The sequence below is a fragment of the Tympanuchus pallidicinctus genome, unplaced genomic scaffold (assembly GCF_026119805.1).
Source record: "Tympanuchus pallidicinctus isolate F22 unplaced genomic scaffold, pur_lepc_1.0 scaffold9, whole genome shotgun sequence".
Classification (NCBI taxonomy): Eukaryota; Metazoa; Chordata; class Aves; order Galliformes; family Phasianidae; genus Tympanuchus; species Tympanuchus pallidicinctus.
This window is the reverse complement of record NW_026294813.1, coordinates 1452902-1468973: the sequence shown is the minus strand read 5'-3', so window position 1 is coordinate 1468973 and position 16072 is coordinate 1452902. Positions and strand designations below refer to the sequence as shown.

Sequence of the window (16072 nt, the reverse complement as noted above, 5' to 3'; positions counted from 1 at the left end):
AGGCACAAACAGCTCAAATTCTATATGCATGAGGAAAATCGTCAACTGAGGAATGTTTCCTGCAGTTGTAACACACCCAAATAGAATTCTAATGAAAAGTCATGTTACGGTACTGCAAATCAAGGCCCACCTCAGGTACTGTTCCTCAACAACATTCAGCACAATAGTTCAGTGCTTTTGAAAATTCTATATCCAATTTTCATAAAAAGACCCCACTCTAATACAGCACATTTTATTTAAAAATTTTTCTGTTCAAATGTGGCTGCCACCTCCCCATTTTTTATACGATATAAAGATAAAAGCAGATAGCAATTACTCAGTGAAGTTGTAACAAATCCACCAACTCAGCCCTGAGTCCTACTTACTTACCGATGAAGTTTCTAATGAAGTCACATGCTTGGTTGATTTATTATAAATTTAATTCTCAACTGTAGTTAAATGTGTATATTCTTACTCGGCTCTCAAGATGATTTAAGGAGTTGTGGATTTTTCTATGAAAATTTCAAGAAACCTTGAAGAAAACATTCTCAAGGTTTCCTATGTCCCAAGACAATAGTTGTTTTATTAGATCTTAAAATTTGTCAAATTCTGTTTTGAAAAAAACAAAAAACAAAAAACCCCACAACATTGCACCCTCAGGTGAAGCTAGCTGCAAGCAAGAAAAGAAAGAGTTCTTTAAGGCAACTTCTAGCTGATTTGATATAGTGTATCAGATAATCAGTTTCACAAGTTGTTTTCTGTTTAATTCAACATACATGTAATATGCTGTCATAAGGATCCTACAATTTGTTTGCCAACAGTTGCCAACATTCTTCAAGTCATTAATGATTATACCTAAATCACAGCACAGACTTCCCTATATATTCCTCTGCTCAGTACAGCAGAGGAAAGGATGTACACTGCAGTTAAATGCAGAAGAATGCAAACGTTACCTCTCCTTCTCTGTAAACCCTCAAGATCACCTGTCTTCTTAAGCTTCTTCTTGGCACTGACTAGTTGACTGCTGTCAAACAGATATGCTGCTGGGACACTGGAAGAGTGCTGGACTCCCTTCTCTTCACTCTGGCGTTTGACAAAGCTGCCGCTTTTCTCCAAGGATTTGGTGGTATCTTCCTTGGAGGGCAGAGGTGGAGGTGGAGGCAGAGGTGGTGGAGGCAAAGGGGGTGGAAGTGGTACTACACTAACAGTCTCTGTTTGTAGCTCAGTATTGGTGAGTGGAGCAGGACTAACTTGAGGCGATTCAGACGTAACACTGCTGGGAGGTAACGAGATATCCTGAAGTTGTTCCGAGCTCGTGGATTCCTGCACTTGCAAAGGCTGAACTGCATTTTCCAATTCCACCTCTTCACTTTTCTCTTGGATTTGTATGGTTGCTGGCAAAGATTGAGGCTGATCTACAGAGGGTGCTGAGCTGGCTGCACATTTTCTTCTTGCATGAGCCAGTCGTAGTCTGGTTGATTTAAGTATTACTTGGCCAGGGTACCGCTGGAGTATAAAAGTTAATTACAGTTAGGTAAGCATATATAAAAGACTATTTTAGATACTGAATGCTTGTCATTAGAGCTCACTTTTCCAACCAGTAGAATTCAACTATTGTTTTCATTCATTTTGCTCTACGCATAAAACCAAAGCAAATATATGAAAACCTTTATGCACACATAATCCATTTTTCTAATTTCAATTCTTAGTTAAGCCATAAATTATACACGACCGGTCTAGGGATACACAAGTTAGAATTAGGATTTCACTAAGTACATTCAGAAGTGTTTTTTTCTGAAAATTGATAATTCCTTCTTGCTTCTCTTCCCTGAAGCTGGTTAAAGCTCTCCCCACAAAAAAGTCCTCTCCAGCCTAAAACACTGACTTTAGATGTGAATCACACCATTCAAAAAGTTACCTTTAATAGATATCAAACATTCTGAAAATTTCCACTGTTTTTAAATTTAGTTCTTGAATTTATTTTCTCAATATGTCTTTTCAAATTTGATTCATCCATGGACATTTTTTCACAAGAGTATAAACTGGTTTTGAAAGCAAGGTATAAAATATTTTTCAAAAATTGTGACATTGTGTCAGGTCATTATGAAGTGCTGGTTAACATAAGTAAATTTGCTTTAATTTACAGAATGCATATTATTAAAAAGCCTTGCAAAAAACAAGGATATCAAGAGCGTACTGCAGAGGAAGACAGTTTTCCAATAACTTTCTCATGTCTATTTTTATAGTCTACCAATTAATACAATCTTCATTTTAATGCATCTTAATCCCTCTCCTTGTTCTCTACCTTTTATGCAATCTTCTATTGATTACATGACACTAACACTGTAACGGAAAGGGACAGGTATTGACAGATGTTTTGAAGTCAGTGGTGGTGAAGCTTTATCAGATGGCAATGCTCCTTGCAGGAAATACCATTTGGATTACATTTCTAAGAAAGCCTGTTAAATGTCTTGCCACAATGTGTAGATGTACAACAGAAGCTTATTATGGCACTGATAACATAACAATGAGAGAGATTTGCTACTACCAGTGCCATAATTCATGATAAATTTTCCAAAGAGTAATTAATTACACAGTAGAAAAAATTAACAAATAGTATAGAAATAGTATAGTCTGGTCTGGGGAGGACTGAAAATTCCTTTTGACAAAAAGAAAAAAGAAAAAAAAAAAGCATGAAAGTTGAACAAGTCTTCTGTTACCTGTTTAAATGTGCGAAGTCTGTCCAGTGTTTTCTGTCGTTCCTGACTAACCCAGGAGCTCTTTTTTTCCTCTTCATCTTGTAGCTGATCTCTCTTCTGAGAACATACATGGAAAACATAAATGTTACATCTAAAGCTATGTTTAACCATATGTTAAACATATGTTTAATCATATGTTTTAATCATAAAAATACTGCATTTAAATAACTCTTCTAATAACTGTAATGAATTATTTAATGTTCTATTTTTCAAATAAACATATTTGAGAATTTCAAAACTTTGCTATCCCCTCAAATAACAGAGCAGATTTCCTATTTTGTAACTGTGACAAAATGCAAGGCTTGGTAAAAAGATTTCAGTGTGGAACTGGAACACTGGGACTGGAAGTTTTTGCCTTGAAAGATTAGATAAAAAGCATATTTAACAAGAATATTAAACTAAAGTTTTGGATTTTATTATCTCGAAGTGACATATTTAATCTAGCTTGACTTTCTATAATCTTTTTTAAGAAAAGGTTTGAAGCTCTTCCTCACAGCTAAGACAGTAATATTTTTTTGTTGTTTGGGGATCTTAGAAGAAACACACATTTGGATCCCTTTCTATTAACTAGTTAACCACTTTCTTTCAGTTATTTATTCTTTGAAACAAAACACTGCAGTCAAATTTATTCAAAATTGATACTCAGTATCAAACGGCAAAAGTCACTCGTTGGTGTAAGTACAGAAGAAGAAGAAGATGTCACAGAACAAAGGGCTACAAAGAAAAACCTTATAAGCAATAATGGCGGCCTTAATTCTTAAAAGACTTACGGCATCAAATATAACAAAAAAAAAGCTGATAGATATTGTTAAAAGTTAAGGTTATCGCCTTCATGAACTTTTATCCTTATTCAATCAACAAAAAGGCAGAGTCAGACTAGCTGCCACTTTCATTATTTAGCTAGTTGTCCTTTCCAAGAGCCAGCTCCTGTATTTTCTAATGAGATATGTATTGGTAGATGCATTGGAGAGGAGAACATGCATAGAAAATTGTTAAAACAGGAGACAGAAAAAGAAGAAAGCAATAAAAGAAAATAATTGAGTAAGGTGGAAAAGAAATTACAAGAGTACAAAGAGAAGATTAAAGCAAGAAGAAAGTACAGTTCTACCACCACACCTATGTTTTAAATAACCAGAGAGTGTGTTTGTGTCTGCATAAAAACCTATTTTGCAACAATAGTGGATATTTCTCAGTCAGGTTAGGGCATGTCTTTATAATCTAAGTTAGCAAACCCTTGAAATAAATAATAAAAAAGCCCTTAGTATTTAACAGACAAGAAAATCACAGGATCATGGAACCTGTTGAGTTGGAAGGGGCCTTTAAAGGTCATCTAGTCCAAACCCCCTGCAATGAACAGGATCACTTACAGCTACATTATGTTGCTCAGAGCCCCATTCAGCCTGACTCTGAATGACTCCAAGGACAGGGCTTCTACCACCTCTCTGGACAACCTGCTCCAGTGTCTCACCATCCTTACTGTTACAAGTTTCTTCTTCATACCCAATCTAAATCTCTCCTCTTTTAATTTAAAACTTTTTCCACTTGACCTATCACAAAATGCACCACTGAAGAATCTGTCTCCTTTTTTAAAGCCAACAGCTTTAGATGCCAAAAGTCCACTATCAGGTCTCCTTGGAGCCTTCTCTTCTCCAGGCTGATCAGCCCCAGGTCTCCCAGCTCATACTCACAAGGGACGTGTTCCATCCCTTGAACTGTTTTTTCTTCTGGACACACAGCAGACTCATGCCTCTCCTGTAATGAGGACTCCACCTGGATTTGGTAGTCAGGGGAGATCTCACTAGTGCAAAGTAGAAGAGCAGGACCACCTCCCTCAACCTGCTGACCATGCCATCAAGCCTTTTATATTTAAGAGTGATAAATGGACTGTAATCAAGATAGGAGAATTATTTGCTTTATTTTAAGAAATAAAATAAAATACGTATTCTTCCAAGCTCCTGAAAGAGTATTCTGGTAAGCGTAGTCTTTTCATAATATAAATTATGCAGCTGACTTCCTGGATAAATGTATCAGTGTTAAAAATGTAGAAGGATAACTGAGAATCATTTTTAATAATCTAACTGAAGTCTGAATTAAAAGGCTTTAGACTTCAACACATCTTTGTCAGTGATCTTTATTAAATACGGATATTACAACAGCATTAAAGACCTCGCCTATAGTTCGAATAGTCTTTAAAAAAGTCTGTTATGTACAACACAACAGTTGGACTAAGTAGCCTATTCTGTGTTACAAGAATACAGAGAGAAATGTGGAGCAAGATTCAGAAATACGTCAGAAATTCTGCATGCAGTCTAACTCTAGCAGTAATCATTTAGACTGTGAATTTTTTTATCTGATTGGATTCAGTGTCATCCTAATAGAGCTATATGTTCTTCCTTACCAGCATAATATGAAATAGACATCTGATTTGATATTCTACTAATGAATGTATATCGAGCAATGGAAATTATCATCTAAATGCCTGCTGAACAGCAGAAAGCTCAAACTTACTAGCTGAACAGTGTGGTGCATTTTGTACTCCTCTTCACTCTGGTGATGCTGCTGGATCTTTTCATTATGCTTTGCAATACAAATCTCCTGTAGAGACACAAGATGATGTCTATAAAATGTGAATTTTCAAAAGTGTTCAGTTTATACTGTAATATTTAGCAAACAGCACTAAGAATTGAAAAAATAGAAATTACAACCAAATTAAAAAAGTTGCTTTATCTTACAGTCAAACCTTATAATGTAAACAAAATCAAGAGAAACAAAGCCAAGCCCATTATTTTAAGCTTTCAAAAGAATACACAACTGCTGCTTGAAAAGTCTCTTCTACAGAATGAGTAAATAAGTGGCAAGAAATGCTGATCAGTTAAATACTTCACAAAACTTTTGTGCAATGCCATGATTTGTGTAAGTGGGTAATAACTAACTCTTGAATAAATCACGTATTTCTGTTTCTGGAATGAGGCAGCTTCCCATTTACAAGAGTGAGTTCATCTTTACATAAACAATTTGCAACCACAAACTATAATAACATTGGTAAATTTTACATACATACAAACAGGTTCATTTATTACACCAAGTTAGTATCTATAATACATGGTTTAAAAGCAAGCATTGACACAGTATCACTGAATCACAGAGGCTGGGTGGGGCCTGTGGAGTTCAGTTAGTCTAATCCTCTTGCTAAACTAAGTTTGCTAGAGCAGGTTACACAGGAAAGTGACCAGGGGTTTGAATACCTTCGGAGAATGAGACAGACCAATATAGGACATCAGGTAGTTGAGGTATCTAAAGTTGCCTGACTAAGGGGAGCCCAATGACAAGGCCTTCTTCTAACAAACGGCATTGCACTCAGGCTCTCATCTTGATGGGGGATTTCAACCACCCAGATGTCTGCTGGGGAAACAGGACGATGGACGATGCAGGCATTCCAGGAGACTCCTGAAGTGCGTGGAGGAAACTTCCTGACCCACGTGTTGGACAGACCAACCAGCAGTGAATGGACCAGGTGCTCATCAATGCAGATGAGCTCATTAAAGAGTTTAGGGCAGCAGGCACTTGGGCTGTAGTGAACATGGCCTGCCTGGTCAAGTTCACAATCTTAGGGATTATAGGCCTGGCAAAGAGCAGAGCCAGGACCTTGAACTTCAGGAGAGAAAAATCCTGAATGTTTAACAAATTGTTCAATGTCAATGAGATCTGGAAACTGTTGTTAGTGACACAGGAACAGAACAGCGCAGGCAGTTCTCTTAGGAAAACTTTCTGAAACCACAAGAGTTCTCTGTCTCCCAGCACAAGCAGTCAGGCAGAGGAGGTAGGAAATGGACATGGCTGAGCAAGAAACTGAGGGATAAGAAGGACATGTACAGGAAGCAGAAATGGGTGGTTTGGGAGGAATACAAGGATGCTGTTCAGACGTGCAGTGATGGAATTAGAAAAGCCAAGCACAGATAGAACTACACTTACAAAGGAGGATTTGGAGATCCTGGAAGATGAGAAGTTGGAATTATGCCAGCAGTGTGCTCTCGCAGCCCAGACAGGTCAACGGTATCCAGGAGTGCACCAAAAAAGAGATGGCCAGCCAGGAGTGGGAGAAGACTGTCCCTCTCTACACTGCCCTAGTGAGACCCCACCTGCGGTGCTGCGTCCAGGCTTAGAGCCCCCAGCATAAAGCAGATGTGAAGCCCTTGGAGCAGTCCAGAGGAGGCCACTAAGATGATCAGAGGGGTGGAGCACCTCTCCTACAAGAAAGGCTGAGGGCGCTGACCTTTTTCAGCTTGGACAAGAGGTCTCCCAAGAGACTTCATTGAGGCCATCCACTTACTGGAAGGGGAACTAAGACAAAAAGGAGATAGACTTTTCACACAGTCTCCTTTTTACAAGGGGAATGGTTTTAAACTGAAAGAGGTGGAAATTCTTTACTCAGGGGCTGGTGAAGCACTGGCACAGGCTGCCCAGAGAAGCTATGAATGCCCAATCATCCCTGGAGGAGTTCAAGCCCAGGTGCAGTATGAACCCAGGCAGCCTGATCTCACAGAATCACAGAATTGTAGGGGTTGGAAAGGAGCTCCAGAGATCATCGAGTCCAACCCCCCTGCCAAAGCAGGTTCCCTACAGCAGGTCGCACAGGTAGGCATCCAGGCAGGGAGACTCCACCACCTCCCTGGGCAGCCTGTTCCAGTGCTCCGTCACCTCACTGTAAAGAAGTTCTTGCGCACATTGGTGCAGAACTTCCTATGCTGCAGTTTCCGGCCGTTTCCCCTTGTCCTGTCTTCACTCACCACTGAAAACAGTCCGGCCTCGCCATTCTGCCCCCCACACCTCAGATATTTATAGACCTGGATGAGGTCCCCTCTCAGTCTTCTTTTCTCCAAGCTGAGCAGACCCAGTTCACTCAGCCTTTCTTCATAGGAGAGATGCTCCAGGCCCTTCACCATCTTTGTGGCCCTCCGCTGGACTCTTTGCAAGAGATCCCTGTCTTTTTCGTACTGGGGAGCCCAGAACTGGACGCAGTACTCCAGATGAGACCTCACCAGATCTGGTGGCTTGCAACCCTGTGAATGGCACTGTGGTTCAAACTAGATAATCACAGAGAATCACAGAATCACCTGGGTTGGAAGGGACCTAAAGGATCATGTAGTTCCAACCCCCCTGCCTAGCAGGGCCACCAAACATACACATTCAGATCAGGTTGCCCAGGACCCCGTCCAACCTGGCCTTGAACACGTCCAAGGACGGGGCATCCACAACCTCCCTGGGCAGCCCGTTACAGGGCCTAACTACTCTCCTTGTGAAGAACTTCCCCCTAACATCCAACCTAAATCTTCCCTCCCTCAACTTGGATCCCTTTCCCCTAGTCCTGCTATTGTCAGCCCTTTTGAAGAGTTTACTCCCCTCCTGGGTGTAGGTTCCCTTCAGGTATTGATAGGCTGCAATGAGGTCACCCCGCAGCCTTCTCTTCTCCAGGCTGAACAAGCCCAACTCCCTCAGCCTGTCCTCACAGGGGAGGTGCTCCAGCCCCCTGATCATCTTAGTCGCCCTCTTCTGGACTCTTTCCAAGATCTCCATGTCTTTCTTGTACTGAGGGCTCCACACCTGGACACAGTACTCCAGATGGGGCCTCACAAGAGCCGAGTAGAGAGGGACAATCACCTCCCTCTCCCTACTGACCACCCCTCTCCTGATGGAGCCCAGGATCCCATTTGCCTTTCGAGCTGCCAGAGCGCACTGCTGGCTCATGTTCAGTCTCTCATCCATCAGGACCCCGAGGTCCTTCTCTGCCGAGCTGCTCTCAAGGACCACTCCTCCCAGCCTGTACGGGTGCCTGGGGTTCTTCAAATGCAAAACCTTGCACTTTGCCGTGTTGAACCTCATTAGGTTCACCCGAGCCCAGCCCTCCAGCCTGTCGAGGTCCCTCTGAATGGCATCCCTTCCTTCCACCATATCAACCGCACCACTCTTTGAGGTCCCTTCTAACCTATGGCTTTCTATAATTCTGTGAAGATGATCACATTTTATTTCTTGGGGTTTTCTGCATGTTGGCAAGAATATTGAAAAATGATACAGTATTGAAAATTGAAAAAAGAACAGTACCTCAGTATGTAAATTACAGGAACATATTCTCATAACTGAGGCCTCACTTTCCTGAAATTTTTTGTTTAGCATCAATATTTCAATCTTTCTGAATAAGAGCAATAGTGAAACATATTTTAACCACGTAAAGAAAGAGGAAAAGGTGGACAAAAACATCCTTGGTGCTGATTTCATATTAATAAAGAAATGACCTACTTTAATATAATTAGTTCTGCATGACTTGAAATAATACCAAGAAAAACCCCACAACAACTAGGAGGGGCCGAAAACATGTCACAGCACAGTAGTAGAACTCTGAATCATCTTAATTACCAAAATGTTCTTAACAAAGAAAGGCTGCAATTTCATAAATGTGATGTTCTACATGGACAAGATTAACCTTCCACAAGCAAAGGATGATGGAAAAAAACAAAAGTGAGGTGGAAATATAAAAGAAAATGAACTGTATGATTATGGTGGATGACAAGTTGAACATAAATCAATAACCTCATACCCTTTTATAAAGGAAAAGATTATTCCAGCTATAAAGATTGTATGATTCTTAATTAGGAATACAGCCTGGCACATATGTGACATAATCCTATTTAAAACTTTAGTGGGGGCATTATGATCAGTTAGAGAGCCATGCTTCATCAAAGATGCTAACCAACCATGCAAACTTCAGAAAGTATCTAGAGTACTGTTTTTTTTTAATCATCTGACCAATTTCTGCAGTTCTGTTCAAAAGACAGAAAAAGAGAACTGATTAACCATTTAACTTTTATCACCGGATAAGTTAACACATTCAAAACTAGTGATTTGTAATACAGTGAAAAGAAATCTGTGTTAGTGTTGTACATAGCTAGTTCCAGTGAATTTTACTTTCATACTGAACGTCGCAGTTAAAAAATTATCTTCTCATTTAGAAAACTCAGTATGTGCAGAAAGCATATTTTAAGATTTCTATGTGGTTATGCCATTCAAACATAATAGTTATAATATTTTTAAAGCATACCAATAAACTTACATTAACCGTTACTGCATACATCTGCTTAGGCATGGGCTGTGCTTTAACCTCACTGCTTGTGAAACAGTAAAAATCTCCTATTAAATGGACATAGCAGAATGTGAAGATTGATAGGTGAAAGTGTGCACTATAAGAATGGTCCAAATAACTTCAATAGGTTCCTTCTCTTAGCTGCTCAGGATAAGAAGCACTTTTACTGGATGTCAAATAATTCTATTCATTTCTCTGTTTTCCAAATAATTTTTCTAGACACCTTCTAGATTATCTTTATTACCATAACACTGCTAGAAATCTAGCTCTATAATTAAACAGATATTTGTTTCATACTGTAACTTAATTAATACTACTGTGCAGCCAGCAGGGGGTAGACTGGGATAACAATAGACAGATCTTCCATGAACGATTCATAACACGCTTTAAAGAAACAAGAAAAATACTGAGTGCTTTTTCTTGTATAACTGTCACCAAGACAAAGGAACTTCAGGAGATGATTGCTTAATAAACGCAAATAGATTTTGTGTAAGGAAATGAGTACAGAGCTTATCTTCACAATAATAAAATATCAGAACAGTGAAATTGCACTGAGCTCAGTGAAACCAAAAATTTTAAAAATTCTGGCTCAATATTCGGAAGTACAACTGAATAAGGTCTCTAACAGATCTCTAGGAGAAGTTTCTAAGTAAAGATGTCTTAAAAATATTTGACAGTCAAAAAAAACCAACTGCATACATAAAGAAAATTTCTGAAAAAAAAAATAAAAATGACTACAGTCAAAGAAATTTTTATTTACATGTTATTCTATACATAGTAGTTCATTATCTGTTGCTATATTATCTCATTAACAGACAAGACCGGAACAACTTCCCCTGAAAAATAAAATCTGATGTCAGAGAATGATTTTCTGTGCTTCCTTAATCACTCATCACCATATATTGTTAATCATATAAAACACAAAATATAAAGATCCTCATTTAAAATGGGATCTCAGCTAGGACTTCTGTATATTTTGAGAATATACAAGAAGATGTGGAAACACTACGAAGTATTACTTGTTAAACCCCAATTACTTAATACTTTTAACAAGTATTACATTGTTCTAAAAAAAATTTTATCTATTCATTAAATTATCTCATTATTAATGCATATTGATCTAAGTGTCAACTGTTAGGGAACAATGAACAAGTCATACTGGAAAAAGGAATGAATGTATTTATCTACATTTGACATAGCACATTAAAATCTTTGCTGCATGAAAAACACTTTCAACACAATATTTCAACCACGAAACATTAAAAAATGAAACTGAGCCGATTAATTCATAATAGCAAACCTAGTTTTATAAATTAAGAATGTATACTGGATTACATGTGTAGCTGCTTTGCCTTAAAAGGACAGAAGTAAGAGAAAAATAACTCATGAATCAGAAAACATCCCTGAAGATTTTCTTCTGCAAAATATAAATCAAGACATAAATCTGCTCTCTGCAAAATCATTCTGGAATCTCCACATGCAAGTGATTTGATAAGTGAATAGAAATTATTTTATTTGCTCTCTTCCCTGTCATTCAAGGGTTCTTTAAAGCCAAATTGAATTACCTTAAAATATCAATTTTATTATATATACTTGTTTGTCTAATTATATTTTAAAACAACTTTTAACATATAGTAACTATAATCCACAGAATTTCAGAGATGTGGAAGTTTAATTTAATATAATGCAATCTTTTGAAATATAATTTTGAAGTTCTATTAAGTTTGCTAATAATGACAGAAATTTGCAATTTATTAGTACCTTTTTATTTCTGAGGTAGGCTTTCTTGGCTGAAATACGTCCACGCCTGGCTTCCAGCTGGCGGATTTTTTGCTGCAACTTTTGCAGCTCCTCTTTCTGTAAGTGTACAGATGATGCCGGATCTTCTTTTTCAAGCATTGCTTCCATACTTTCGTAAGTGTCATAATATACCACTTCATCTCTCTTCTCTGTTTTAAAAACATCAGCAATAAAAAAAGTACAATCAACAGTGTGTTTTTGGTCAACAGTTTGCTTTGTTACAAGACAATGCCATCCTGTGTTGCAAGATTTAATGCATAAGAATACTACAGTCATTTCAGAAGATGATAAAAAAAAATGCAGAAGGTTAGATGGTTGTCATTCAGGTAAGCTCAAACATTAAAGAACAAATGTTACTGAAAATGTGGCACTTCTGACTGTAAACAAACTTGATCACAGTGCCCATGAATGCCTTTGGATCACTTAATACAAGGGACCTACATCGTACAATAATATCCCCTGGTCTACACTACAAAGTTCAGAACGTATAGATTCTTACTGAAATCTTTAAGCATGAGATTCTTCTGCCACAACCCACAAGGGAAGTTAGACAACACATTGCCGAAAATCCTCTCAGGATGCTTCTAGCCTTCCAGACACTGTGCATAGTGGCAGCAGTGGGAAACCTGTGCAATTCTATGATTCTATGATTCCTCCTTCATCAGCTACATCTTAGGAAGATCACAGATTCCACCTACTTCTGCCCTTAGATAATATGGGAAAGAGGACAGGGTCTTCTTCAGAACACCATCAATTTCAAAAGTGGTTGTTAGTTCAATCAATTGTGCATAAGGTCTCTGCTGCAACCAAAATTTTTATTACATAATGTTGATATTGAGTCAGCAGGATATGGATACTATCAGAAAAAAACAACAATAGATATCAGACCTATTCAAGTCTTTAGTGTAGTGCACAGTTTATACAGAATTTCATCCAGACATAAAGTTGTTAAATCGTTAGAACTCACTTTGAAATAGTGAGTAAAAACAAGAACTATGGCTAAAACCTATTGTATTTCCATACACACTTATAAAATGGAAGAATTCACTTGCTTTAAAATGAGATTTCATTAAGAGTTAAGGATAGCTATTTACAAATGAAACCCTAACAGATGAGCTGCAAAACTGTCAAATGTACAAGACAGAAAACACAGAATCACAGAATACCCTGAATTGGAAAGGACCCACAAGAATCCAAATACAGCTTCACACAGAGACAACCCAAAATTTAAACCCTGTGCCTGAGAGAACTGTCCAAATGCCTGTTGAACTCTGGCAGTTTGGGGCTGCTGGGGAACCTATCCCAGTGGCTCTGGTAAAGAACCTTTTTCCTAATATCCATCCTGAAACTCTTTTGATGTCAGTTCCCACTGAGGTCAACATGTTACATATTGTTTTACTGTTTGGAAAGAAGAAAAAAAGCAACACCCATCAAAAATCCCAAAGCATTTCTGTAAAAAACATTAGAACTTCCAAAAATGTTATAACATCTGTTCAGGACTTAAACATTTTAATGACACAAATACTTAAAATAAAAGAATTTTTCACCTTCAGATACAATCCATGTGATTTCCAACTGTTAACACCCTCTCATCCAAAACAGTAACCAGCCAACTCATTCTCTGGAGATGCCAATGCATCCACCACAAATCCATCTTATAAAGATATATAGCTAGTTTGTACAGATAGGATAAGAACCTTTCTAAAATTCTAACATAATAAATTCACATTTTTTGAATGCTAGTATTTGATTAATGAAGGTAAAAGACTACTACTGCCATTTAAAGTAAGATGATATATTATTATTTAATAGTTTCCAAACCCAGTGTTGGATTTGCAAAAGAAAATGTTTGTTTATTAAAGAGTATTACATAAATTTAAAAGAACAAAGGAAGCCAGAACAGTCAACTATTCAGTTGTTAGCAGAGTAAGGGACAGTTTGTATTTTTAGTTGGTTTGTGGCTTTGTTTTTACTATGGATCAAGTCGAGAGGCTAAGTTTTGGGGTTTTTTTGAGATCTCTAGACATAACATTTGTTAAAACTTGTAATGACCAATTATGTTTTAGAGGAGACTTAATCTCTGAAGGCCCTTTGGTTCTACTATCACTAAATGAAAGGATCTTGATGCAAACTTCTGATACAAATTTCTTCTCAATCTCCCATTCAAGTGTTTTCTTTTAATAAAATTAATCAGTACTCATTACTCAAGTACAAACCACAACACGTGTACAGCAACAAGAAGCTTTCCACGAAGTCACTTAAGTCACAGCCATTTAAGTCACTTAAAGAATTTTCAATCCCTAGCTCCTACACATGCAGTTAACTTTGTTGCCATCACAAACCTGAAGGTAGGACATTCACAACAGTGAGAGGAATTTGTAGTACTCCATGTTTTTGCTTTCTCCAGAGGCAACTCAAAAGATTTAAATCTCTGCTCTTTCAAATGACTTTTCTAATCTAAAAAAAAAAACCAAAAAAACCCTATACTCTGAACAATAAAACAGAGCTTATGTGAAAAAAAATACTAAGCATGAAAAGGTCCAAAGACACAACTAGATTCAAAAATGCTGTACATTTTTCTTGTACCATTTCTTTAGTTTCTAAGTACACAATACAGTTTGGAAATAAGAGGCTTACACCACTGCTCTACACCAGTGAGACTGTGATAAAAGCTGCTTCAAGATTTTCTGAAGAATTCTGTTTTACAGCAGTCACTTTGCAGGTTTTTATCCCATAAGACCAGCAATGCAAACATTTCTTCCTGCCTGAACTTAGTTTTTGTAAACTTTACACAGAACCTTATTTGCTCATTTTCAAACACAGACAATGAAAATCATACAAAAACTCCTGCATCTGTACTGCCTATGAACAAGTGTAAATTTAAGTCAGAATATCCAGCTTGTCACATGGTAAAGAAACTGTTCTCATTTCATTCCCGCAGACTTTACTAGACCATTAAGAATAGAATTATCTCTTTTTCAGATCATGTATTAAGTTAAAATGCATGAAGTACCTGATATCAGTCTTCTGATGCTTTCAAGTTGTGCTGTCAGCAGCAGCTCTTCATATTTCAAGATCTCAAACTGCACTTCATATAACTGAAGCTGCAGATCGTAATAATCAGCTTCTAACTGATCCAAGTGGGCTATGGCTTCTGTACCACCCTTCAGACTTTGCATCTAAATGGAAAGAGGGAACAGAAAAAAAGAATAAACATACACTTCTAGGACAAAGAAACTTAAAACTACGGATTTTATCATTACATCTAGATACAGCCTGGTATGCTAAATACAGCATGTTAAAATTGAATGCATCAAGAGGCTGGTTTTGATAAGCCACACACTATCAGGCACCTACAACACTTGACATTTTTTTCAGTATGGTACATTACTCCTGATGGCTAAAGTGCAAAATCATACAGCAAGCAGCGTGAAATAACCTTATCACTCTTCCACCTGATTCTCACAAGAGATACGATGACCTTATCTTTAATCCAAAAAATGTAACAGCATCTAAAGAACTACCTCAAAATTACTGCAGTTGAAGTAGGGAAAAAAGTGAGAGGTGGCAGAATCAGGGAAAATTACATGTAATTCAGGGAAGAATTACATGGATTTCTGATAAAGACAACTTTACTGAGAATGTTATTTCAAAACTTAAAAAAAATAAAAGCTGAAGAGGTGGTTTTTTTAATTATATTTCCTATCCCAACATTACAACACCAACATTCTTGAATACAGGCATAACAAAGTAGAATATCTGCAGAGCCAAAGCCTTTTACATTATTTTTTTCAAAATATTTATTAAAAAAAACTTCAAATTTTTATTAGTACTGCAGCTTGGAAGAATCATAGAATCATAAAATCATGGAATCACAAGGCTGGAAACGACCTAGAAGATCATCTAGTCCAACTGTCTTTTCATCACCATTGCCACCACAAGCACTAACCCACATCACACAGCTCCTCATCCAAATGCCTCCTGAGCACTGCCAGGGACGGCAACTCCACCACCTCCCTGGGCAGCCATTCCAGTGCCTGACCACTCTCTGAGAGAAGAAGTTCTTCCTTGTGTCCAACCTGAACCTCCTCTGGTACAACTTGCGGCCATTTCCCCTTGTTCTGCTCGTTGCCTGGGAGAAGAGGCCAAACCCCTCTTCACCACAACCTCCCTTCAGGAGGTTGTACAGTGCAATGAGGTCTCCCCTGAGCCTCCTCTTCTCCAGACTGAACAATCCCAGCTCCCTCAGCCGCTCCTCATAAGGTTTGTGCTCCAGGCCCCTCACCAGTTTTGTTTCCAGTTTCTCTGAACATGCTCCAGGGCCTCAATGTCTTTCTTGTATTGAGGGGCCCAAAACTGAACACAGTACTCGAGGTGCGGCCTCACCAGAGCTGAGCAC

The 16072-nt window shown here is 38.1% G+C and overlaps 1 protein-coding gene across 1 annotated transcript in view; it reads right to left on the bottom strand.

Annotated features, from left to right (window-relative positions):
* Positions 1 to 16072, bottom strand: part of JMY (junction mediating and regulatory protein, p53 cofactor) — a 66063-nt gene that overhangs the window by 10304 nt on the left and 39687 nt on the right. The window contains exons 5-9 of the mRNA XM_052670189.1: positions 14687 to 14852; positions 11635 to 11822; positions 5247 to 5333; positions 2700 to 2795; positions 933 to 1485 (exon numbers count right to left, since the gene is read on the bottom strand). Of these exons, the coding sequence (XP_052526149.1) occupies positions 933 to 1485; positions 2700 to 2795; positions 5247 to 5333; positions 11635 to 11822; positions 14687 to 14852 (1090 nt within the window). The remainder of the gene's footprint in view (positions 1 to 932; positions 1486 to 2699; positions 2796 to 5246; positions 5334 to 11634; positions 11823 to 14686; positions 14853 to 16072) is intronic.